The sequence below is a fragment of the Pseudorasbora parva genome, chromosome 17 (assembly GCF_024679245.1).
Source record: "Pseudorasbora parva isolate DD20220531a chromosome 17, ASM2467924v1, whole genome shotgun sequence".
NCBI classification, from domain to species: Eukaryota; Metazoa; Chordata; class Actinopteri; order Cypriniformes; family Gobionidae; genus Pseudorasbora; species Pseudorasbora parva.
The window spans coordinates 24958305-24984123 of record NC_090188.1 but is presented as its reverse complement, the minus strand read 5'-3'; the positions used below and the strand labels follow the sequence as shown (position 1 = coordinate 24984123).

The window sequence follows — 25819 nt, the reverse complement described above, 5'->3', positions numbered from 1 at the left end:
CAGGCAGAGGGTCAGAACGCCAAGAACCAGCAGATGGATCCATTCACCAGACGGCAGTGTAAACCGACTATGGTGTCTAATGTGAGGCATCTTTCTGTCAGCTTTGCTGTTCTACTTCTCTCTCATCCTTTTTTGATCATTAAAAAAAAACTAAACTTAATTTTCTTCCTATATTTTTTTCAAAGGCGAGAGATCCCTCAGTTCATGCCGCTATTTTGGCACATCTTAACCAGAAATATGGCTCAGGCTCAGGCCAAGACAACAGCCAGCAGGCTAATAAACAGGTAACACACATTCACAAACAAGCCCACATCCACACAAGGCTGTTCTGACCATGAATTCACTTGTTTAACTTGTTTTTTTTATGCAGGGCCAGGCTAGCCAGAAAGACAAAGACATTACCAAGCCAAACAGTGACCTCTCAGAGGACCTTTTTAAGGTTCACGACTTTGATGTCAAAATTGACCTACAGGTTCCTAATGCTGGTAAGTGTGTCTCAGATCTAATAATTATATGATTATTAATTTATATGATTACTAATTTGCAGCTGAAAAGCAGTGTGTAATTTACTACACTTTAAATGGGGGTTTGGCTTAATTTATATATACTCAACGGCCACTTTATTAGGAACTTCTTGCAGGTACTCTGTCGGACCATTTTGCCTATAGAACTACCTTAATTCTGTGTGGCATAGATGTACGCATACTCAGAGATTTTGGCCCATATTGACTTGAAAGGATCATGAGTTTCTGCAAAATTGTCAGCTACACATCCATGATCCAAATCTCCCGTTCCACTACATCCCTAAGATGCTTTATTGGAATGAGATATGGTGACTGTGTAGGCCATTTGAGTATAGCGAACTTTACACCACTGAACTAGATTTATAAAAAAGACAAGTAAACGGTTAGTAATAAAATAACAACAAATAAACAAAGAGAAGAGATTAGGAAGAATGCACAGCTGGTATTGATACTGCAAACTGAGACTCATCAGACCAGGCAGTGTTTTTAATGTTTGTCCAATATTTTGTGAGTCTTTGTGAATTGTAGCCTCAATTTAGAGACAAGAGTGGCATTGGTGTGTCTTCTGCTGCTGTAGCCCTGAATCTGCTTCAAGGTTTGACGTGTTGTGCGTTTAGAGATGCTCTTCTGCATTCCTTGGTTGTTACTGTTTCCTTTCTGTCAGTTCAAATCAGTCTGGCCATTCTCCTCTGATCTCTGGCATCAACAAGGCATTTTTATCCACAGAACTGCCACTCAGTGAATATTTTCTCTTTTTTTTTGACCATTTTCTATAAACCCTAGAGATGGTTGAGTGTGAAAATTTAAATAGATCTGCAATTTCTGAAATACTCAGACCAGCCCATCTGGCACCAACAACCATGCCGCATAATCAAAGACACTTGAACTTTGAACTTATACAGATCGTCATGATCAAATTCGATCATATTTAGCAAATGTAAATGGCAAAAAAAAATCACATGACTTTGTGTGTGTGTGTGTTTTACGAATCCATTTTGAGCTGCATTCAAATTTGGTTTGAAATTCTACTCAAATGGCATTTCGAGAAATTTTAGTCCAACCGCTCAAGTTATATTTTGCATGGTTTGTCACTTTCGCACATCTCGTGAAGTGTAGAAATGTCAGACGTTATAGAAAACGTGCTAAAATTGCTGCAGAAACAAGGTTATGTTTTTATGCAGAGTGCCGGTCGAGATTACAATATAATAAAGTAATGTTTTAAAACCGGCGGAGATGACAGCACAGAATAAAGCCACACACACCCACCTCTTACATTTCTGCCTCAGAAGATGCAGTTTTCCAGTGGGGCAGCTAGAAATTATGTTGTAAATAAGATAACATCTGTATTGCAGATCCCTTCACGTTGTTGTTTTTGGCGTATCCCTATAAACACAATGTTGTTGCCATAGAAACCAATTCAGATATTCGGAAAAACAGTTGTGATAAACAATGTGGACAGACAATCATTTAGAAAAATTCCAATTGGATACACTGATTAGATATTTGCATTAACTGGCAATTGAACAAGTGTATCTAATAAAGTGTGTGTATGTATTTATAAGACCTTTTAAAATGTTACAAAAGATTTATATTTTAAATAAATGCTGTACTTTTGAACTTACTATACACCTAAGAATTCTTATATTAAAAATATTTATCACAGTTCCCACAGAAATATTAAGCAGCACGATTGTTTTCAACATTAGTAGAAAGTACAATAGAAATATTGATTGAGCAGCAAATCAGCATATCAGAATGATTTTTTAAGTTTCATATGACACTGAAGACTGGAGTAATGATGCTGAAAATTTTGCTTTGCCACCACAGAAATACATTACATTTAAATTTTTCATTAAAAAAAAAAAATTATATATATATAAAAAATAGGACGTTTTTTAATATTTCACAATATCAGTATTTTACTGTATTATGATCAAATACATATCTATCAAAAGCATTTAAAAAAAATCTTACTCTCCCAAACATCGAAATTGTAGTGTGTATGAATCTGATTCTATGATGTGAAATCTTTAATTTTATAATTTATTTCTATCATCAACAGAATCAAAGTCTTTGTCGGTGAGTTCAAATGCATTGCCTGTTAAAGATGGGGCGCCACGGCGATCTCTCAACCTGGAGGACTACAAGAAGAGACGAGGACTCATCTGACCTACGTTTTTATCCTCCCCTGCATGATTGGACACCTCTTCCGGGAGTCTAAAGCTGCGGCCACCCTGTGTGTGTGTATGTGTGTGTGTTTGTATGTTTGGGAAAGTGTGTGTGTGTGTGTGTGTGTGTGTGTGTGTGTGTGAGAGAGAGAGAGAGAAAAAGTGTGTGTGGTAAAGAGAAAAAATAAGTGCGTACCTTTAAGGCTGAGTGTGTATGTAAATGTTTCACCTGTTTGTAAGAGGAAATATTCATGAATATTGATAACTTTCAGGTCTTTTCCTGTAAAGGGTCACTTTTTGAGAGATGAAAATTCCTCTGCATTATTTACGGCGTGTGCCGACCTGAGAACAGAAGCGCATTACCTCTGATTCTCTTTTTCATACCGATGTATGCAGCATATTTTCTTCTTCTCAGACCCTCACAGAAACGGCCCTTTTATATCCAAGCTTGTGAATGACTATCTCAAAGGACACTATTAAAAACAGACAACACAAATCTTGGAGTTTTTTTGAAAGTTATTTTTAGTTGTCAATAACGTGATTCGGTCTGCCTCGCTCCCTTGTTCCTCTTGAAAACGCTCTGAATTTTTGAAAGCCCCCCCCCCCCCCCCCTCCCCCCCCAACCCACGTTTAATGGGTTCTTAGGACAACCCTGCGTAACTCCACTTTCGGTTTAAATGCTGAGGGGCCGACCAATCAGAGGGGGAGTCTGACAATGACATCACACTCCCTAAAGATAAACGTTTGTTTCATGTAAGACAGTGATCAAATAAACGTGTCTGCCATGGGCAAGAAAACAGAATTGATGTATTTTTTTGTTTTATTTTTACTGCTCTTTCTCTTCCACATCCCTCTGTCTCCCTCAGAGCTGATGTAAGTGTTATTGATCATTAATTATTGATGAAGTCTTTTAGTCAGTTCTCGTATCGTTGTGGCATGCCTTGTAAATAAGCGATCTTGAGTGAGCGCTGCTGAATAAAGGAGGAAATGTTTCATAATCCCTGTGTTCGTGTATTCAATGTCCATGCTCCTTTTTGCACTGTGGTTTTCATATAAGTTTGAAGAGAAAATTGCAATTTCATAGTAGTAAAAATTAAAATACATCCTATATTCACTTAATATAATACATTGGTGAAAATATGGGTAGCATTAACTATTTATTTTAATTGTAAATGAATATATCCATGACCACAAAATAAAAAATGACGGCGTGGTAAGAAAGAAGCGTTATGTATTATCAATGATGTATTTTGTGCGTATATATATATATATATATATATATATATATATATATATATATATATATATTTACAGAAAGGGATTTCGGAGGCCCCAATTACATTCAGGCAGAGCAACAATATTCAACGTTTTTCCAGTCAGGCAAAGTGCAGGGCGGACTGTTATGGGTCCTTCGTGTAGTTCCTGGTCCACGTCGGTCTGGATCAGAATGAGAAACTGGATTAAAAACAGTCACCGATAAGCGATCAAGACACCAGTAGACACAAGATATTATCCGAAAAAATGTCCCTGCAAGATTGATTTACTTTCTGAGAGATCGGAGCCCCTTCAGGTATACAAATCTAACCTTAAATGCAGTTATTGGGCTGCAGATGTTAAACTGACAATGCGATGCTCAACACTGCTGTAATTTTGTTTAGATGATTTACAGTAGAAATGAACACGTCATTTACTCGATAACTAGGCGAAATGTAGTGGATAGTGACGTTAAAATGATAGCTGACAATTTTGTGTAAATAAACCGTGATAGGTGGATTTGGACGCGAAATGTAAACAAATAATGTTTAGAAAGAATTTAAGAAATGTCAAAATCTACAGATTAACAATTATTCATTTATTATGCTTAGTACATTAAATTGATTCTGAAATAAAAATTTAACATTCATTTTAAATTAAACTAAACATTTTTTAATATAGATTTTTTTTCATGTTAAACAATATTAGCATTGATTTAAATGAAAGGAGTTTAAAAGCCCTGGACGTGTATCCAGAGTATACTTTAAGGGATGAGTTTGGTTTTCAACTCGTGTTTGCATTGAAGAATAATAAACAGTACATATATGCTGACTGATCATGTGATTCACGTTAGTATCTCAGATTTAAAAAAAAGAGGCTTCAGTTCAACATTTCTGCATGTATGTTTTCTATTCCAGAGGATCTTAAGATGTCTTGGCTTGTTGATCTTGCCGGGAAGGCCGAGGACTTCCTGAATAAAGTTGACCAGGGTGCAGCCAGCTCTTTGAAAAAAAGCACTCATCAATCCTCTCTGTCCTACAACAGCCCTGACACCAAAGATTCCATCCAGTATAACTCTGCAGATTACAGCTCCACCCATGATCAACAGCACAGGGACTCCATCTCTGCCTCATCTCTCGGAAATTCAACTTTCATCTCCACAGCTGCTGGGAAAATAAAGAAATCCACGGTTTTGGCCGGTACAGCTAATGTCTCCAGCACTATGCCTTTGGGTTCTAGCAGCAAAGTATCGTCCAACTTTGTGCGACCCAAAAAGCCAGAAGTGGACGACGATTTGCTCTTTGACTTCTTGAACAGTTCGGACCCACCGCAGAGCGAAAGAAAGGAGGTCAGGAGAGAAAGTGCGCCTAAAGCTTTGGGCCCTATGGGGGGGTCTACTCAGACCCAGATGCCCCCTCTCTCTGTGGCCAGCGATCTCCAGATGGGTCCTTCTGTCGCTGTAACCCCGTCTTCTACACAGGGGCTATCCAGAAATTCCAGCCTCAGCTCTCTCTCAAATAGCTCACACAGCATTAAAACAGAGGATGGCTCCACTCGAGACCAAAGCCAAGGTACAAAATATACATTGTACATCATGTGTTCTGACATTTGGTTCATTTAATTGGTCTGAGGGCAAGAATTTTAGCCTGTCTAAAATGACAGAGAAGAGATGATCACTTATTTTAAAGCGTACATTGGATGCAATACTACTCTAAAGGTACTCAAGATTGACATGAGATTGTCAGAAACTGTGCTCAGTTTCAGTCAATCTCATGTTAATCTTGAACACCTATAGAGTAGTATCGCATCCTTCAGATATCCGAAGAGTCTTTAGTTTTATTCATAAAAGACAAATGCTGTTCCGATTCATTCCAGAAACAGCCGAACTCCTGCAGGCGTGCAGTGGGCGGAACTAAAGCGCACACACACACGAAACACATCATAGAATTATCCCTGGATAACTTTCGATTCACTATACGTTCGTGTTTTTAACTTTGTATGCACTTACGTGCAGATTGCCAACAAATCACAGACTTTTTTTTCAGTTTCACTCACCGCCTGTGGTTTAGACTCTTGACCGGGAACAAGCAAACACTGGAAAAACAAACTGCATCCACTGTTTCCTAATGGTTATCTTTCCCTCACAAAAAAAAAAAAAACACAATTCTTAAGTGACGTTGTTGATTTTGTGGTCTAAAAACAAAACGACAGTGCTGCAGACGGCTTCCATAACCTGAACAAAGCACGTTGATGGACGCTCTGGTAGATGTGCACAGTGCACGCACTTATCTGGGAGAAGTTCCCATACAAGCAATTCTGCCCTTTATGGCGTCATACAGGACCATACTCTAAAAAAACTAAAGACTTCTTTGTCACTTCATTGTCCACTTAAGTACTATTAAAAAGTACTATTTATTTGTCATGCCCGATAACTGATAAATGGCTGATATTTATAATAATCTTTTTATTATTTTGCTCTTTTTTTCCTTCTTTCTCTAAGTTAACCTTATTGCTAGTTATTAAATCGGTATTTGCCATGAAATAACATGTGAAGCTGAAATGGAAATACAGTTAAATATTATTAAACATTTTGTCGAAATATAATTATTAGATCTATTTTGTCTAAATTAAACACTAAAAACGAAACAAAAAAATCTAATTCTAAAAGAGTAGTTTGGAAATGTAGGTTTGTACGTTTTGGGAAATGTATGCATTTTCTAAAGTTTTGATCTCACGTAGTTTTCCTCTTTGAATCGTATTTCAAATCTTCTGTCCAGCTGTTGTTCCTGAGAGTTTAAACCTAGAGCTGGATGTTCCTGCAGAGGACCAGCCAACACTGGAGATCCCACATCAGGACCGCCATCAAGAGCTTCAGCAGCAGGGCCAGGAACAGGTGATCTCCAACCTTCGTCTCGAGAACCAGCTTTTACGCAATGAAGTCTCTTCTCTCAACCAGGAGATGGCCTCTCTAATCCAGAGGGCCAAAGACACGCAGGCGGGTGAGCCAGAGATATTTGTGATTCTGACATGTGTTTGTTGAACTGTATGCTTCATTCCGTATCCGTATTATTTTTTCATGTGCCATCATAATCTATCAAAATAATTTCCACTCCTTCTTGCAACAACATCTCTTCTATTCTCTGACGACGTGTTTACTGGCGTGAGGGCAGGGCAACCTGTCACTCACATGAGTTTGACCAATAGCAAACACCAATGATCCAGTCGATTGCTGATGGACAAAATCATCATCCCCATTCAAGAAGCCGGATACTCAACGATTCTGATATTAATTTCCTAAGGCAGCATTTCTTTAATGTAATTAATATTTTATATTAGCTTTATTTAAATTACAAAACATTTTTTATTGATTGATTGATTTTTAGTAGATTTTTAGTTAACAACAGCAACACTGCTATGAAAATAATAGAAAAATATAAGTACAGAGGTGTTCCAGTTACACACTGCTCGATTTTAGCCCTAATTTTCACTCACAGACAGTTTCGTGGAAATTGTCAATAAATGCTTGAAATCAGAGACAAATCGGTCCTTGTAGTGTAGGCAAATCGTGTAGTGTGTGTTATTGATGACGTGATCTGACAGAAGCACCGATGCTACTGAGATCATAAGCATTCTAAATATATATATTCATACAATGTGAAATGTGTTATGACTGGAAATACCATTGGTGACAACTTACAGCCAATGAGCGAGCAAGATACAGGACAAGGGAAAGTTCAGAGGAAGGAGTCCTAGATCTCCAACAGAACATCAGCAAGCATGGCTTTTGCAAGCAACCATTCTCACCTTAATATTCTTCATCTTAGTTAGGCCACAGACAAACTGGCTACTGTTTTTAACAGGAATAAATCTCGCAGGAGAACTCCGGTCTCACATGTTACTTTACGTTATTTCTTGTATCACTTCTTGCGTGTGTTTGATTATGAAACATAGTATGTAGATTATATACTGTACATTCTTCCTATTGAATCCGTTGTGTAATGTGCACACAGCAGCAACTAACTGGTACCCCAGACAGTCATGTCGTGTGAGAAAAACAACGATATGAAAACTTTGAAAATCATGCAATGTGTACCCGGCGTTAGGAAACCACTAAATTATAATTTCCTCCATTTGTGTAGAGGTGAACCGTGCCAGAGCTCGTGCTGACAAGTGGAACTCTGACCAGTCTCGCGTTGATCGCACGGTCCGAGAGCTGAGTGCGCAGGTTGATGACCTCACAGAAGCTCTGTCGGCAAAAGATGGTCAGCTGGCGGTCCTGAAAGTGCGACTGGACGAAGCAGATCAGCTACTGAAGGCACGAAGCTCAGCCCTTGAGGAAGCTCAGAGCGAGAGGGTCAGGTTGGTCTCTTCAACAACTCAAAGAAGCAGAACATCACTTCTGGTTTAGTTGACTGTCTGATGTTAATCCATATCTACTCTTCTGTGAATGAGCAAACCTCTTAGGCTATTTGTGCTTTTTTGTGTTTTAGGATTCTTCAGGATCAAAGTGAGGGCAGCAGTCTTCAGTCTCAGGCTTTACAGACACTACAGGAAAGAGTAAGAGATGCAGACTCGGCAGTTAAGAGAGAACAGGAGAGCTACAGACAGATGCAGGTGAGTTGACAGGTGTAAAGCAAAAAATGTTGCAAAGTCCAATGACCTGATAAATCTTATGGCACTTTTCCACTACCCAATACGAGCTCGGCTCGACTTGGCTCGACTCACATTGTTTGGTTTTTCATTGTGTAAAAGTTGTACCAGCTCCTGCTTCCAGATACTTTTTTTCATATCACCTCAAGCGAGGTTCTGAGTGAGCTGAGGCGATACTAAAATGTGACGTGAAACATGGCAGATTGCTGATTGGTCAGAAAGAATCGTCACTATCCACTGCGTCAACATTGCACTCGTCAGACGGAGTATCCTGAATAACCCTGCCATTTTGAAATAGTTTGTCTTCTTACTGTGAGAAACAGCCACATCCTGAGGATCAAAAACAGCATAGGCTACACTTGATTTCCATTGTCCTGTATGTGTAGCGGGTGTGTGTCGTGTAGAAGATTACATCACAGTTTCCTGTGGCGTCACTATGACGACCAGGTACAATTGTGGAGGTACTATCTGCAATGGAAAATGGAGCAAAAAGCGAGTTGAGTCAAGTTGAGCTGGTACTGGTAATGGAAAAGCGCCATTAGTTACGTGACATTTTCTCGCAGAGTGAGTTTGCAACACGGCTGGCGAAGGTGGAGGCCGAGCGTCAGATGTTGGCAGAGTCATTAACGAACGCAGAGCGCCGTGCGACGGAAGAGAAACAGAGAGCTGAGGAACTACAGCAACAGGTCAAGAGTGCCCGATCTGCAGCAGAGTACACCAAACAGGAACTACAGGATTACAAAAACAAAGCCTCACGGATACTACAGGTATCATTCTCTCTTTATTTTCACATCCCCTTTTATCTCTGTTTGAGAGGCGTATGAAGTATAATAGGTGTGTGTTGTTGCTCTAGTCTAAGGAGAAGCTAATCAGCAGTCTGAAGGAGGGCTCGGGTTTGGAGGTGCTGGAGGGGGCCGGGGCCGGAGTTGAGCTCGAAGACCTACGTCATGAGAAAGAGTTGCAAAGAGAAGAGATTCAAAAACTGCAGGGCCAAATACAGAGCTTGCGAACAGAGATACAGGTACAGATGTAGATCCAGACTGGGCAATGTGGCCAAAAAAATTTTTTATATACAATTTTATAGTGATAGTTTATAGTTATTAAATTAAAAACAGATTTAATTATATTAATTTATATGCATCACTATAATAATACATGAAATTTAAGAGCTATATTTGCTGATATATTGCTTAAATATTTTATTTTATTAAATACTTTCTCTTTAAAAAAAATCAAATAAAAAAATGTACGCTGCTTAATTTTATTGCCAGCAAAATCATTTGAAATATATAATAAATGTTTAATATATATATCAGCCAGCACTAATGCAGATACAAACACACTCTAGATATTTGATATTCCGCTTCTGTTTACTCTAGGATCTGGAATCCCAGGCACTCAGTGAGACTGAGAACTGGAGAGAACAGCTGGCTGAAGTACAGGAGCAACATGCCCAGCAGACCAGAGCCAAACAGGACATAGAGGCAGAACTGGAGAGATCCAAACAGGTACTTGATGTGACACCATTAAGGTTTTTAGAGAGGGTGAATATGCTGAATAATGAGTGAATTTTGATTAATTTTAATGCAGGAACTGCAGTACATTGAGGAAGAGCATCATCGCACTAAAATCACCCTTCAGGGTCGGGTCAAAGACAGAGAAGATGAGATCCAGAAGCTTAGAAACCAGGTACCTCACACAAACATGTGTGGACACAAATTTATGAGGATGGAATAGCAATTAAGGTTTTACAGTAAGCATGTTTTGAAGATACTTTTAAGCATGTTTAAAAGATACACAATTCTTCTGCTAGCTGACCAATAAGGCGCTGGGCAACAGCAGTCAGGCAGAGCTGGAGGGCCGTTTGCACCAGCTGACAGAGACGCTGATTCAGAAGCAGACCATGTTAGAGGCCCTGGGCACAGAGAAAAACTCGCTGGTCTTTCAGCTGGAGAGGCTGGAACAGCAACTGAAGAGCCTGCAGAGTGGTCAGATCAATGCCTCACACATCACTATGGCTGCCTTGGAGGGACCAGGTCAGTGCACTGCATGATGGGACTGGATTTATAGGACTTTTTTGACAGCCAAACATGATTGTCTATGTACAGGTGCTAGGCAGAGGAACACGCCAATCCTGTTTAGTGATGCAGACGGACCGGGTACAGGAGTGTATGGGAAGGTTCGTAACGCGGCCAGCACCATCGACCGCTTCAGGTAACTGCGTCCCTGGAAATCTGCTAAATATATTTTACAGTGTTCCAATAGCATTAAACTCTCTTTTTTTCACTTCCTCCAGTGTACGTTTGGGAATCTTTCTCAGACGTTACCCCATGGCCAGGGTCTTTGTTATTATTTATATGGTAAGTTCACAGTGTGTCAAGGAATGTTTGAAAGTAAAAATTAAGAAATCAAACTTTCAGAAAAAAATCTTTCAGTGCTTTTGTGTTTGTTTATGTGTTGAAAATATGTTTTTCATTGCAGGCACTACTACACCTTTGGGTAATGATTGTCCTTTTAACATACACACCAGAGATGCATCACAATCATCCTGATGGGAGATAAAGGACTTTCTAGCTATAATAATACATAATAATCTGTTTGTGATTAGTGAAAGTTAATAAAGGTTAAACTTAGGGAGATTTCAGGCTGCTGTACAGTGGATCAGTATGCATTCATAAACAATTTGCACAGACATGCTGTTGGCCATTCTCTCTCTCTCTCTCTCTCTCTCTCTCTCTCTCTCTCTCTCTCTCTCTCTCTCTCTCTCTCTCTCTCTCTCTCTCTCTCTCTCTCTCTGTTCTCTCTCTCTCTCTCTCTCTCTCTCTCTCTCTCTCTCTCTCTCTCTCTCTCTCTCTGTCTCTCTCTCTCTGTCTCTCTCTCTCTCTCTCTCTCTCTCTCTCTCTCTCTCTCTCATTGGCCCATTTTCAGTCAAGTTTGGTCTGAGTGTTGAGAGCAGTGTAAAGTAAAATATTTAAGGTGTAATTTAAAGTCTGGTTTTATTTTATTAAAATGTAATCTCTTTTATTTTAATCATCTCTCTTTCATGCAAATATAATCATGATTATTTTTGTTACAGAAAATAACAGATTGTATTCCTAAGACTGTAAATCAGATTTATCTTAATAAATATTAACACAGGCATAATCTTTATTCTCAGATGTTTTTGTGATTCGTTATATAGAAGTACAGACATCAAAATATATTGCTCAAAGTATATAAGTTGCTCAAATATATTTTAAATTAATAATATTTAAAAATAACTATAAAATAAAACTATAAAACTATAAAATAACTTAATTATACACTACTGTTCAAAAGCTTGGGGTCAGTACGGTTTTGGATTTTTTTTTTTCCTTCTCTAAAGCTCATGGAACCTGCAATTTATTTGGTAAAAAAATACAGTAAAGTAATACTGTGAAATATTATTAATATTATTAAAATGTACTTTTATTCCTGTGATGGAAAAGCTGAAATTGTATCATTACTCCCGTCTTCAGTGTCACATGATTTTTCCCGAAACCGACTCAACACTGAACTGACTTGAGCTGAGCAATGACACAGTTTTCTTTAAGAGCTGCTGTACAGCCAAAATGAACTCTGTTTTCACTGTAAAACTGTTTTGAAACATCTGTATTGTATAAAGAACTATATAAATAAAGGTGACTTGACAGAAATCATTCTAATAGGCTGATTTGGTGTTCAAGAAACATTTACTTTTTTATTAGTTATCAATAAAAACTGTTCTTAATATTTTTGTGGATACCTTAAAACTTTTTTTTGGATTCTTTGATGAATAGCAGCTTCAAAAGAACAATTTATTTGAAATAACTGTAAAAGTCTTTGCTGCCACTTGCACAAATAAAAGTATCTTTTTCTTTTTTTTTGATAAATCTTACTGAGTCTGATTCCCCAAACTTTTGAACAGCAGTGTATATATAATATAACTTAATTATAATAAATATATATTGTCATCATACATTTATCCTATTTTCCACAGTACTCGTTCTGTCCAATGGCGTCGCTGTGGATGCGTGGGACGTGTGAACTGGATTATGTTGGTCCTCCACCGTCCCATAATCCATCTGTGCCGTCCACGTCCCCTGACTGATGATCAGTCCGGCTGTGATGGCCGCGGTTGAGCTGGCACTTTATCCGCGTGAAAAACACAGCGACCCAAAACAAACCCGTACCAGAAACCCGCCTGACTATATGTTGATATAACCCCGCGACCAGGTTTTCGTTATTGCCGTAGATTTAACGCGTATGATCCGGCGTTTTTTCTTTGTTTATGTCATGAAGTTTCGAACCAGCTGGAATCCGGATCTGCTGCTGATGAATGATAATTACTTCTATTAAAAACAAACCAAAACATAAAACGCTGGTTATTATTAGTTAGCCCGAGTACATGAAACACTCGTTCGCACTGATCTGTGCTGTGAAAGGTCCGGGTCTGTAATTAAGGGTTAGATCCGGTTCGGCTCGTCATGTCGTCTTGGCTGGGAGGATTGGGCTCTGGCCTGGGTCAGAGTCTGGGTCAGGTCGGGGGAAGCTTGTCTTCGTTTACCGGACAGATCTCTAATTTTACCAAAGATATTCTTCTAGAAAGCGCCGAGGAAGTGGGAGGTGAGTTGACAACAGCCATGAAGATCATTTCACTTCCCATACAGACCTTTATCTTTTTGTACAGTAAGGACAGCTGTTTTGTTAAATGCTTATGTCATTTTTTTTATGTTTTGATAAAAGTGTTTATTATGCATCTATATTTTAGTTAGCAACTGTAGGCTAGTTACTGAATGTGACAGTTTTATCAGTTTATGAATGCAGTCACTCCAGAGATGCTTTACAGTCACAGTTAATTTCTCTGTGAAATGTACTAATTGATTTTGTCTAATTTTTGAGATATTATTGTTCTGTCAGGTTTTTTGAAGATGTGATTTTGTTTACATTTGCCATTTTTCTGAAAAAGTAAACAAAAAAATTAAGAGAAAGACCACTGATCAAGGTCATTGTTTACATTTTGCTCATGCTATGACCATGCTAATGACCACTGGTCATTGTTTACATTTTGCTCATGCTATACCAAACCTGAATGACTTACTTTCATCTGAGGAACACAAAATTAAATGTTAGGTACCTACATTTTTCTTTCTATGCAATGAAAGTGAGTAGTTACTGAGGCTGTCATTCTGTTTAACATCTACTTTTGTGATGTCAGGGTGAGTAATTTGTTGGCAGTTTTCATTTTGGTGAGCTGTCCCTTTAAGATTTACTTTTGTCGTTCTGTACGATTGTCATATAATGGGATGAAGTGATTATAGTAAGACAGAGTAAGAGGTTTGTTTGCATACAGCAGTGGAATCCTTGTCAGAGTTCTAGCAGTGGTCGGGTTTTAGGCAGTTGATCTTAATCCAGAAGATCCTGGACTGTTCTTTTTTCTTTGGATTCCTCTGTTTTCTGTTGTGAATGGAGACTTAATAATGAAGCACTCTGGTGCTATCTCTGTCTTGTTCCTTTTATATCTGCTCGAAACCTTGCTGGTGTCATAAGTAAATATGCCCCTTTTGACCATTGGAGGAGTGGAACACAACACACACACACACACACACACACACACACACACACACACACACACACACACACACACACACACACACACACACTGAGAACTTTGATCAGCAGCTTCCAGCAAAGCAGACAGACCTCAAGTCAATCTGTCATGTCTCACGATGCATCGACCTCCCTGTTAGCTTTCAAAATGGATTATACTAAAAGGTGTTGTGGCCAAAAAGTTCTGTTCTCTCTAACATTAAGGTATGATGAACACAAAGAACATTGTTTATTAAAGGCACGATATGTATGATTTTTGGATTAAAATATCCAAAAACCACTTGAACAGTGTTATATAGTTTGTTGACTTCTTTACTTGACTGTTTCCAAGAATGTTTAAATCCAGAGAAATAAGCCTTTTTTTTTACCAGCACAGGGACTGTTCACCCTTCACTTGACTGTTCATTGTGTCACCTATCAATGAAATCCTACCCGTGTTACCCTCAATTTCAATTTCTGTTTTTATTTTGTAGAAGCTATTTTGAAGATGCTGTTTCATTAGACAAAGGAACAACTGTTTGGATACATTTATAGACAGAAAAATTGGCTAATTGTACAGTAATTTAGCATTTTCCCCGTCATACAATACATTTTAAAATTCAAATGCATGCCATTTAGCAACACAAGCCATCCAGTATTTATTAATATGATATTTTGATATCAATCTAGTTTACTGCAGTGTGCAACTAGTGTCTCATAGCAGCCGCGGACACACAGAGTAATGTTATAACATAATTTTCAACACACTCAAATGTGCCTAATGCGATAAAACAGTGCTGTTACCCCACATATGCTTGACCAGAAGAAGAGGAAGCGGTGACTGTGGCATAATAAAAGTTCCGCTGCTGTTGAGCCTCGTGTCTTCAGCATTCGCTTCAGCGGGCTTGTTCAGCTCCTACAATACTCAGCCCTTCTCTGCTTCATTCTACAGTAATGTTAAAGGGTTAGTTCACCCCAAAATGAAAATTCTGTCTTTAATTACTTACCCTTAGGTTGTTTGACGCCTGTAAGACCTCCGTTCATCTTCGAAAATCAAATGAAGATATTATGAAGATATCACCTTCGTAATATCGTTTTTTTGAGCACAAAAACTAATCTTGTCACTTCATAAAATTATTGTAGAGCCATTGCAACGAGATGGGCTTTGTAATCTTTAGTGCCTTTTATGGGTCTTGAGAGAGAAAGTGACATTGGTGTCAATGAAGGCCTTTCTGAGCCATCGGAATTTCAGCAAAAATATCTTAATTTGTTTTCTGAAGATGAACGGAGGTCTTACAGGTGTCGAACAACATTAGGGTAAGTAACAATTGACAAAACTTTCATCTTTGGGTGAACTAACCCTTTAATAATCTCATCCATGAACATGATTTCTGACTCAGTCCCGTCCAGATTCTTTTCCACTGGCTGTGAAGACTACAACTCAAAAGATTCCACGCTCAATCTCGGCGTCATCAAGCTATGCCGTTGTTTTGATTAGGTGACCTCTAGCGGCGAAAAACTACATATTGGGCCTTTAATATAAATATTATTTTTCTTCGTCCCTACTTATTCTTAATACATGAATAATCATGTTAATATTTGCAACTTGAACTTGATGAAAAAAATATATATAGCTGTCTGTAAAAAAATAACTATCAAAGAAGATTAATAAATACTTTTAAAAGTATTGTTTATTGTTGTCATGTCATGTCATGTTGCATTAACTGCTTGGAGAAAGTATAGTGTTGCAGATGGTATAGTAGTTTTTTTTTTTTTTTGGCTCCCTGGAAGTGGCAGGTGTGACACCTGGTAGGGGTTTGGCCTATTCCACAACAACACTACATGCGATGTGCCCTTGAGCAAGGCAATACATTAGAGGGATTGTCAATACACTGTGTTCAAAATGATCATGCAAGTGACATATCAGCAGGATTTCAGTACAATAAACGTTCAGATTTGAGTTTTTCAAAGAAAGTGTTTGTTTTATTTTATATAAATCCATATAGTTTTAGATAACTAGTATTATCTCAGACAGATTTATTAAATAGTTTGCCAGGTAATTGGAAAACCTACTTAAAGAGGTTATATCACATTATTAAGCAAGTTACAGTTCTTATGAAAAATGGGGAGGTAGAAAATGAATTGTATTGAAAGGACAGCTGTAAAAAGATACTGTTGAGCAGCAAACAGGTATTTGAAGCCTCGGTAGTCTCAAGAACCTCTCCATGCAGCCTAGCAGTTGTGTGTAAAGTTGCATTTCATCCACTCTGTTCAGTTCACACAAATTAGCTGTTTTCAATGCCTTTAGAATAACAATTACATTTTAGAGAACTGAGACATGGTCAATAATGTGGAACAACATTTCTCCTCTTTAGGTAGGTTTTCCATCTAGCTAAGTAGAAGATATGGAGAAATAAAACAAACAAAAACTTTCTTTGAAAAATTTAAATCTCAATGTTTATTGTGCTGAAATCCTGCTGATGTCACTTGCATAATAGTTTGGAACACAGTGTACAAGTATAATTTTGAAGTTTAAACTGAGACCTATTTTTCTCAAATAAATTTTTATATGCATTAAATAATGTGAGAAAAGGCTGTTGTTTTTTATCTAAGTCTTATGCGTGCTTGTTTGCCAGTGTGGTATACTTTGTGTATATACATGTTTCTTGTTTGTCATGTGAACTTGAACATGCGTGGTGACAGTTTTATATTTTATATTTAATTATTTTTAAATTTCCTTGTTATTTACTTAAGAATCCTACATCTGTATTTATTTCCAAGTGTACTCGTCGGTTATATATGTGCGTAAATTCTGCTCTGTCTGTGCAGCTGCTGGAATAGAATAACTGAACTTGATCCTCCATGTCCTCTGGAATGTTGGTATTTAAAGGGACAGTCACCCAGAATTTGACAACGTGTCCATTAAAACCATGTGATTTGTTTGTAGTCTCTGCTTGGATTTATGATGTCTTTGTTATTGTCATTGTCATTTATGATTGTTCACCTTATCCAGGTCTTGTTGTCAGTGTATCATCTTCATCTCTTCCTATGTCTTGGAAATGTTGGATAGTTTACAGAAGAACAGAAGTTCCCATAATAATTTAATCATATTTCCTAGTTATGTAAATGGAAAGCATTTGTCACTCTTACTTGCTGTATAATAAAGCTGTATGTACAGATGTAGGCTCAACGTGATTTTGTCTATCTTTCTTACAGATGCTGCATCTGAGCTGCAGGTGTCTCACTCTAGATTGCAAGAACTGGAGACTTCATATGTAACACAAAAATCTGAGGTGATTAAACCTCAAAAAATATTTTCTGATGCTAAAACCTGCTGATATTTCTCTGTTTTATCATGAGACAATGTTTTGTGTGCTTGAAGACATGTGTACTTTATTTATTCGTAGTAAATTACTCAACAGCATTCAATTACAGGATTAGTCATTTCAAAACATTATGAACGAATGTTAAGATTTGTCAATTCAAAAAAAAAAAAAGTATATTTATTTTTATGTGCTTTAGTATGAGCGCTTGCGGAGAATAAACTCTGAGCTGGAGGAGAAGCTAGAGGCAGCAGAGATTCAGATCAAACAGCAGTCGGTGGACTACAGAACCCTCCTGCAGCAAAAAGAGGTTTGTGTTCAAACCTAACTCCACTTATGCTCTATTTTCTGACTTGAACATTATCTAGTATTAGTGAGAATTTCTGTTGAATAGGAGAACATTTTAGAATCATAGTGATGATTGTTGTGTTGTGAAGGTGGAGATCAGTCACCTCAAGGCTCGTCAGAGTGGTCTGCAGGAGGAGGTTCAGAAACTCCAACACACTTCTCAAGCTGTGACCAGCTCATCCTTCACTGATGCTGCTGTGCTTCCTGTCACTACTGCTAGCACTACCACTACTTCGTCTTCCTTTCTGCACCGGCCCTCATCTGTCCAAGGCTTCCATGGCGACGACGTAGACCTCAGTGATGTCCTGTGGTCGCAGCAGGAAATTAACCGTCTTTCCAATGAGGTGCATCGTCTAGAGGCTGATGTTGCCCATTGGAGGAGAGTTGCTCAGGTCACTTTTAATTTATAGCTTGGATACAGTTGAACAAATATGTCATGGTATAGCTATCAAACTAGATTTAGACATTCTTTTCTTTTTATTTACTAGGCATCCAAGCTTTCAGGAGTTGAAGGGAATGGAGACCAGGGTGAAGTTCTAAAAATGCAAAGAATGATCAAGGTGAAAAACTTTTTGAACTGTAACACAGAGTAGGAACTTGGCTATTGGTCATCTCTTGGAATCAGGTTCTGTTTTAACCTAACTGATGTTCTGACCCAAACAGGAGCTGAGAGAGGAATTGGCACGGGAGGTGGATGAGCACCAGCATGAACTGGCAGCATTGCAGGATGCCCAGAGGCAGAAAATGGCTGAGATCTCAAAACGGCACAGGGTAGAGCTGGCAGAGTATGAGGAGAGAATAGAAGAGCTTGAGGAGCAGCTTCAGAGTGGTGAGGAGGAGCATTGATGCATATTTAAAAAAAGAATCTGGAACTTTTTGTATTTTTTAAATGAAGTTGAAATCAGTTTTGTATTTGAGTTGGTAGTTAACTTTAAAATAAGCAGTTGAACTTTGAGTACAACTTTTGCGTTTATTCTCCTCTTCCCCAGAAGGCGGAAATGTTGTCCAAAAATCAATCACAGTGCAGGATTCCGGGAAACTTCAAGAGTTGCAATCGACCATTCAGTCTTTACAGGAGGAGGCGGAGCTTCAGAGCAAACAGTACAGAGACCTAATAGCCAGATTGGAGGAGGCAGAGCATTATAAATCCAAGCTAGAGCAGGAGAAGGGGGAGGCTATAGCAGAAAATACAGAGTTGTTGCAAAATTACAGTCGACTTCAGAAGTCTGTAAATGAACTCCAAGATCGAGTACAGGAACAGGAGGGGAAGTCTATGCTGAAAGCCCAGCAAGACAATGAGATACAAACCCTGAAAAAATCTCTGGCAGGTATAGATAACCCCAGAAATTGTGCATGATCCTTATGACTCCATGTTCATCTTATCACATCATAATGTTGTTCTTGAATTGCTAATTTCTAAACTGTCTCTTATTTACTCTGTACTTATATCTCTGTATTTTATTTTTAGTTGCAGAGAAAGAGATGGCTAGATTGAGAAGTCTCAGTGAGGTAAATATGCTGAAAACCTTCCTCTGCACAGTTTAGAAGTTTGTGACTCAAGAATTTTTGACATTTTTATCCATGCTTAGGATTTAAATATTAAGCAATTGATGTAAATTTTCCAGTTTGCCTTATGAAATACACCGGGCCTTATTCATTAAAGGGCTCCAGTGCCATAATAATAATTATAATCATTAATAAATCAATAATATATATTTTTCACTTTCATTTAATTCAGACTGGTCCTACAGAAGAAGTTGAACATGCTGACATTCTGGAGCTCAACACCATCATTGATACCCTCAGGAAAGAGAAGGAAGAGATTGAGAGAGAAAAGGTTTGTATATGGTAACAAAGTTAAGGTACACAATAATACCTATTTCTTCTTGTTTTTAAACAGAATTTTCTGTCAAATTAAATGTCCAATCTTTGCATGATAAGGTGATCAATACTTCATTATCCTTTTGAAAAAAGGGGGGGCATGCACATCAACAAGTTTCGTTCAGGTTACAGGAGCCTTCGGCAGCACTGCCATTTTGTTTTTTAGAGTTTCCGGAGCAGCAACGGATTTCTGCTAGTGGGTTTGTTTGTTCCCTGTCACAAGTCAAAACCGGTGTGTGAAACTCCATCACATGTCTGTGTTTTGTTGATACGTGCATATAATGTAAACCACACAAACGTATAATAACTAACATATTCCTAGAACTTTCTCTTCATAAGCTTAGAATGCTCCGCACACTGCACTCCTAGACGTGTTCGGCTGTGTTCAGAAAAAATCAGTACAGCAATTTTTTTTTCTTTTATAAATATGATAAAACTGAAGACTTTATCATGAAGGAAACAACTGAAGGAAATATTAAGGATGCAATACTACTCTATAGGTACTAAAACTGTGCGAGTTAACACCCTTCACCCCCTTAAAGACAAACTCGTTTCATACATTTTTTAAAAAAAAATATATATTTTTTCTTCCTTAGCTGGTGTTAGTTGAGAGACTTACCCTGGCTGAGGAGAGACACAGGGATGAAGAGTCAAAGAGTGCTGTGGAACTGTCACAGGAAGTTTCAGACCTGAAGAGCCAACTAGACAGACGGGAACAAGCACTAAAGCAAGCCCATCTTGATATAGAGACACTCAGTGCTGAACTGGAAGAACTGGACAAGCAGAACCAAGAGGCCACACAGGTTTTTTTTTTTTTAACCCATCTTTGTTCTGTTTCAAATTTAAATTAATATAGTGCACACTTACCCTATTTTCCTTCTCTAGCATCTTATTGCAGTGAAGGACCAGCTGTCCCTACAGAAAACACAAGCTGAGGCAGAAGAAGCCCGTCTTCAGTCAGATCTCAGCAAATGTCATGACCAAAAACAAACTCTTCAACTGGAGCTGGAAGCCCAGGTGGAGAAGCTAAGTCAAAGTGCCTTCTCCTTGAATGAACTGCACATGTCAAAACAGCAACTGGAAAGCACATTAAAGGAGTTGAGGGAAAAGTTGTGCAAGTCACAGGATCTGGGCAGAGAGCTGCGGCAGGAGTCCTCCGACCTCAAGAGGGCACTTCAGGAGAGGGAGACAGAACTTATTGCACTTCGCGAGGAGTTAAGTCATTCTGGGGAGCATGGAAAGCAGTTAGATGGACACCTGAAGGTACTTGAGGCAAAGGATAAAGAGATTCAAGACTTAAGAACAGAGTTTGCAGAAATGAAGACTTCCTTCGAAAGAGTTGTTTCAGAGGACTTTGAATTGAAAATTCAAAATAGGAAGTTGAAAGAAGAGAGCACTCAGGTTTTGGACAAGATAGACAGTTTGGAGAGGCAGATCCAAGATGGTCAAGCCTCTCTAAGCAGGATGTCCCTAGAGAAAGATACCCGCATTGAAGCCTTGAAACTAGAGAAAAGCCAGTTAGAATCTGAGCTAAGTCAAACTGAGAAGCGACTGTCAGATCAAGACAAACAGTATCAACAAACCATTGATGAACTGACCAGAGCACGCTCTATGGATGCTTCTGCACTGCAGACCGAACATGAGCGAATGGTGAAGCTAAATCAGGAGAAAGATCTCACGATTGCAGAGCTCAGGCGTGAGATGGAGCAGATGGTCTCTGATCACAAAGACACTAGCGAAATGTTAGACATCACTGTGGCAGGTCAAAATCAACTCACAGAGCTTCTGCAGGAGAAGGATGCCTTTGCCGAAACCCTGAAAGCTCAAGCTGTGGAAATGCAGCAGGATTTAGAGTGTAGTGTCTTGAGAGTAGCTCAAGAGTGTGACTCTCTGAAAAGGTTAATGGAGGAGAAGGACAAACAGCTTGGAGCCATGAAGGAAGAAAACAGCCATCTCAAAGAAGAGATTGACCGCATGAAGGACCAGCAAAGCAGACCACAGTTATTGTCAGAGCCGCGGACTCTGGACATCATCACAGAGCTTGAGACAGAAGTGACCCAGGTCAAAGCTGCCAGAGATCAGCTCGAAGCAGAGGTCCAAGCTTTGAGGAAGGTATCAGAGGAGCAGCAGGCCACAGCGCTGCAGTCCCAGCGTTCTCTACAAGTGCTACAGAGTGAACTAGAGCAAGCACGGTCAAGACATGAACAAAGCTCACTCAACTACGAAAGACTCATCAGTTCTAAGGATGAGGAGATTGTCCTGCTTCAGTCAGAAGTGGAGGGTCTAAGCACACAAGGACAGAGTCAAATACAGTCTGTAGAAATCCTACAGGAGGATAAGACCCAGTCATTGAATGGTGAAAATGGTAATGAGAAACATGACCTTTCAAAGGTAGAGATTGAGAAACTAGTGAAAGGGATCAGGGAGAAAGAGACTGAGATTAACCAGCTAAATGAGAAAAACCTGTCTCTAACCAAGCAGCTTGACCAACTTGTGGTCTCTCAAAATGAGCTGGGAAAACTGTCACAAATGGTCCTTCAAAAAGATCTAGAAATCCAGGCTCTCCACGCTCGAGTGTCTGGTGGCCATGGTCAAGACGTGGTGTTCCTGCAGCAGCAGCTGCAGGCCTATGCGGTGGAACGGGAACAAGTGCTGGCCGTTCTCAATGAGAAAACCAGAGAGAACAGCCAACTGCGTTCAGACTACCATCGAATTATGGACATTGTTGCAGCCAAGGAAGCAGCCTTGTTGAAGCTCCAGCAAGAAAACCAGCGGATCTCTACCATGAGCGACCCTTCAGGCAGTCAAGAGATGTTTCGAGAGACCATTCAGAACCTCTCCCGCATCATCCGTGAGAAGGATATTGAGATTGATGCCTTGACTCAGAAATGTCAGACCCTGGTCTCTGTCCTTCAGGCATCTGGTGCCAGCGATTCCATGAGTGGTGGCTCAGGAGGCGTTAGCAGCAACCAGTTTGAGGAGCTCCTACAAGAACGTGACACCCTCAAACAACAGGTAAAGAAGATGGAAGAGTGGAAACAGCAAGTGATCACGACGGTGAGGAACATGCAACATGAATCTGCTCAGTTACAAGAGGAACTCCTCAAGCTGCAGGGCCAGGTTTCTGCCGACAGCGACTGCAGCTCAAAGCTCTCCGTGGATTACGCCAGACTTATTAAGAGCTATGAGCAGAAAGAGCAAAAGCTGGGACTGTTGAATCAAGAGCTGGCACAGGTGCAGCAGACCATCAGTCAGCTGAGCAGCACCAAAGACGTGCTGCTTGGGAAGCTTGGTAGTGTCAAGCAATCTCCAGAAATTTCTGCTACGATTGCTACCCAGGCTTTTGCTCCTCCAAGCCTGAAGGTGGCAGCACTACCAGGTCAAGATGAGAGTGTGCATCAGGAGTTGCAGTCAATGCAAAGAACATTAGCAGAGAAGGAGAGCATGATTAGAACGCTGCAGGAAAACAATCATCGCTTGTCAAATTCTGCCTCTATATCTGAAAGTGAGCAGAGAAGCCATGTAGAGGAGCTTAAGAATGCGCGAGAGAAGCAAGAATCGCTACAACGCTCCCTCAGAGAGAAAGATATACTCATTAAGACCAAAGGAGACCAACTCAGTCAGGTGACTTACAATTCTGGGCCCGTATTTATCAAACATCTTACTCACAAGAACACTGCTAAGAATTGACTTAAGAGTAAAAAAATCTTGGCTCAAAGCTGCGCTTAAAAGTTAATTATCAAGCGTCCCAATCATACTTTAAGTAAAGTGTAGGACTAAATCTTAAGTGCTAGTCTTAGAGTGGATTTACGACACTTTGCTGTGCCACAAATGGAATTTTGGATGATGTCATAGGCATGAACCAATCACTGAATAGATGTCCTTATTTAAGAATATCCTCAGATAAATTCACATTGAATGGTGAAATTCCTAAGAGGAGTTTACATCCAATACACATTTGACAATAAAGAGTTTTCAAGAGAATACATTATAATATACACATTTTAAATGAAAGATAAATATGTTTTCATCCATTTAATTAATTTTTTTAAACTGGTGTGCTGTTAAATGACCTGCCTATATATAGCCTAGATTTATATATATATTTATATAAATATAATCAGTCACCATGGATTCCAAAAGAAAACCGACATGGCAGGAGGAAGAAGCGATCGCTACTGCTAGCTGAATTACTCAAACAGTTTTTTTTTATTTATTTTTTTAAATAAAACCCACCATTAACCAGCGCTGAAAAAGATGTGTGCTCTGTCCAAACGATACTGTTTGATTAACTATTTGTCGTCAAACATTTCGAACACATTCTCCCTCTTTTGAAAGATTTGCGCACGTCTCTGTCACCTCAGTGCCATCACAAGCCCCTACTGGCAACTCCTAACCACTTGAGAGACCTCTCGAGCTGTCTTAAATAACTGGGAGAGTAAGAATGATTCTTAGCTTTAAGAAATTTGATAACTTGCTTTTATACTTAAGTTTGAAAGTTTTAGTAAATTTCATGAATTTTCAGCACTTAAGACTAAAATAGCACTTTGAGAAGCTTGATAAATACGGGCCCTGATTTGTTGAATGGTTGATAGTAAAAGCCATAAGATGTGCAGTACCTTAGATAACCGTATGTGGCCTTTTCCCTCCTTTAAACTGTAGGTGAGTGAAAATTTACGTAACCGCGAGAATGACAACGAGGTCTTGAAGCAGGCTGTGACGAACCTCAAGGAGCGTGCACTAATTCTGGAACTCGATGTGAAAAAATTAAAGGAGGAGAATGAAGCGATAGCAGCAAAAGCTCGTGAGAAAGAGACAGAGTTCCGTGCCCTGCAGGAGACCAACATGCAGGTGTCACTGTTGCTTCGGGAACGAGAGTTTCAGTTCAGTGCTGTGAATGAGAAGGCCACTGCCATGGAGAAGATGCTAAAAGATAAAGAGCAGGTTTGTCTGTTTGCTTGCTTGTTTGTTTGTGTGTGTGTGTGTGTGTGTGTGTGTGTGTGTGTGTGTGTGTGTGTGTGTGTGTGTGTGTGTGTGTGTGTGTGTGTGTGTGTGTGTGTGTGTGTGTGTGTGTGTGTGTGTGTGTGTGTGTGTGTGTGTGTGTGTGTGTGTGTGTGTGTGTGTGTGTGTGTGTGTTTAACTTTTAAAAATGCTGTTGAAAAACCTTATCCTATCACCCAGAAATGGCTATATGGTTTCGTAACCATGATTATTTTAGGAATTCCATTTTGGTGCAGAAATTACATAATTTAAATTTTAAGTTTACTTTAAAAATAAAGTACTCTTCTTTTCACCCACCCCGAATAGTAAACTCCAGTGGAAACAATTCACTTTCATGATGTCAATGCCAATGAAGGCATATATCTTGTGTACTGGACTGTTCTAGTTTTATATGTTTTGTAAAATTAATCTGCATTTGTCTGTACTGTAGGGTAAATCTGGTGAGCTGAACCAATTGTTGAATGAAATTAGGTCCATGCAGGACAAGGCAGTGTTGTTTCAGCAGGAAAGAGATCAAGTGATGATGGCCCTCAAACAGAAACAAATGGAGACGTCTGCTTTGCAAAATGAGGTAACAAAGGCCAAGATTACATATCACTAATGTGCTTTATTACCTTACTGAAGTACTGTAAATATTAACTGTTACCATCTCCCAATTTTCTTTAATACCAAATGCATACAATAAAAATATATTCTGATAGGGGATTTACTGTACTCCCATGTTCTTTCTGTGTAGCTGCAGCACATGCGTGATAAGGAGCAGCGCCTGAAGCAGGAGGTGGAGCGTTTGCGCAATCACCTGTTAGAGATTGAGGATTCGTACACACGTGAGGCTTTGGCAGCTGAGGACAGAGAGGGAGAGCTGAAACGCAGAGTGGCACTCCTAGAGGAGCGGCTGGCGTCTTCCTCTAATGCTGTGGAGAGTGCAAGGTGGGAGTCAGAGGGTTTTTGTCTATTGGTCCTAACCAGAAAGCAAACCAGTTTTGCTTTCACACTAATTCACACTAGGGGTTGCACTGACTAGTCGACTATAATGCTCTGCCATGATGTTTTAAGTTTGACATCGACTAGTCGCTGGTCATGG

General features: G+C 39.3%; 3 protein-coding genes across 3 annotated transcripts in view; all 3 read left to right on the top strand.

Annotated features, from left to right (window-relative positions):
- The window catches only part of rtf1 (RTF1 homolog, Paf1/RNA polymerase II complex component), a 17918-nt gene extending 14730 nt beyond the window's left edge, over nucleotides 1-3188 (top strand). The window contains exons 15-18 of the mRNA XM_067421153.1: nucleotides 4-81; nucleotides 186-284; nucleotides 371-485; nucleotides 2587-3188. Of these exons, the coding sequence (XP_067277254.1) occupies nucleotides 4-81; nucleotides 186-284; nucleotides 371-485; nucleotides 2587-2693 (399 nt within the window). The 3' untranslated portion in view covers nucleotides 2694-3188. The remainder of the gene's footprint in view (nucleotides 1-3; nucleotides 82-185; nucleotides 285-370; nucleotides 486-2586) is intronic.
- Nucleotides 3189-4078: 890 nt separating this feature from the next.
- On the top strand, nucleotides 4079-11388 carry golga5 (golgin A5). The gene is made up of 13 exons (XM_067421145.1): nucleotides 4079-4262; nucleotides 4864-5517; nucleotides 6724-6945; nucleotides 8086-8305; nucleotides 8437-8560; nucleotides 9160-9363; nucleotides 9450-9617; nucleotides 9976-10104; nucleotides 10187-10285; nucleotides 10410-10632; nucleotides 10705-10810; nucleotides 10893-10956; nucleotides 11078-11388. Exons 2-13 carry the CDS (start codon nucleotides 4875-4877, stop codon nucleotides 11156-11158), a joined length of 2283 nt encoding a protein of 760 aa, XP_067277246.1. The 5' UTR covers nucleotides 4079-4262; nucleotides 4864-4874; the 3' UTR covers nucleotides 11159-11388.
- Nucleotides 11389-12676: 1288 nt separating this feature from the next.
- Nucleotides 12677-25819, top strand: part of trip11 (thyroid hormone receptor interactor 11) — a 29018-nt gene continuing 15875 nt past the window's right edge. The window contains exons 1-14 of the mRNA XM_067421139.1: nucleotides 12677-13219; nucleotides 17399-17475; nucleotides 17705-17815; nucleotides 17943-18245; nucleotides 18342-18413; nucleotides 18517-18682; nucleotides 18843-19181; nucleotides 19322-19362; nucleotides 19592-19690; nucleotides 20331-20537; nucleotides 20620-23358; nucleotides 24397-24678; nucleotides 25166-25306; nucleotides 25472-25665. Of these exons, the coding sequence (XP_067277240.1) occupies nucleotides 13081-13219; nucleotides 17399-17475; nucleotides 17705-17815; nucleotides 17943-18245; nucleotides 18342-18413; nucleotides 18517-18682; nucleotides 18843-19181; nucleotides 19322-19362; nucleotides 19592-19690; nucleotides 20331-20537; nucleotides 20620-23358; nucleotides 24397-24678; nucleotides 25166-25306; nucleotides 25472-25665 (4910 nt within the window). The 5' untranslated portion in view covers nucleotides 12677-13080. The remainder of the gene's footprint in view (nucleotides 13220-17398; nucleotides 17476-17704; nucleotides 17816-17942; nucleotides 18246-18341; nucleotides 18414-18516; nucleotides 18683-18842; nucleotides 19182-19321; nucleotides 19363-19591; nucleotides 19691-20330; nucleotides 20538-20619; nucleotides 23359-24396; nucleotides 24679-25165; nucleotides 25307-25471; nucleotides 25666-25819) is intronic.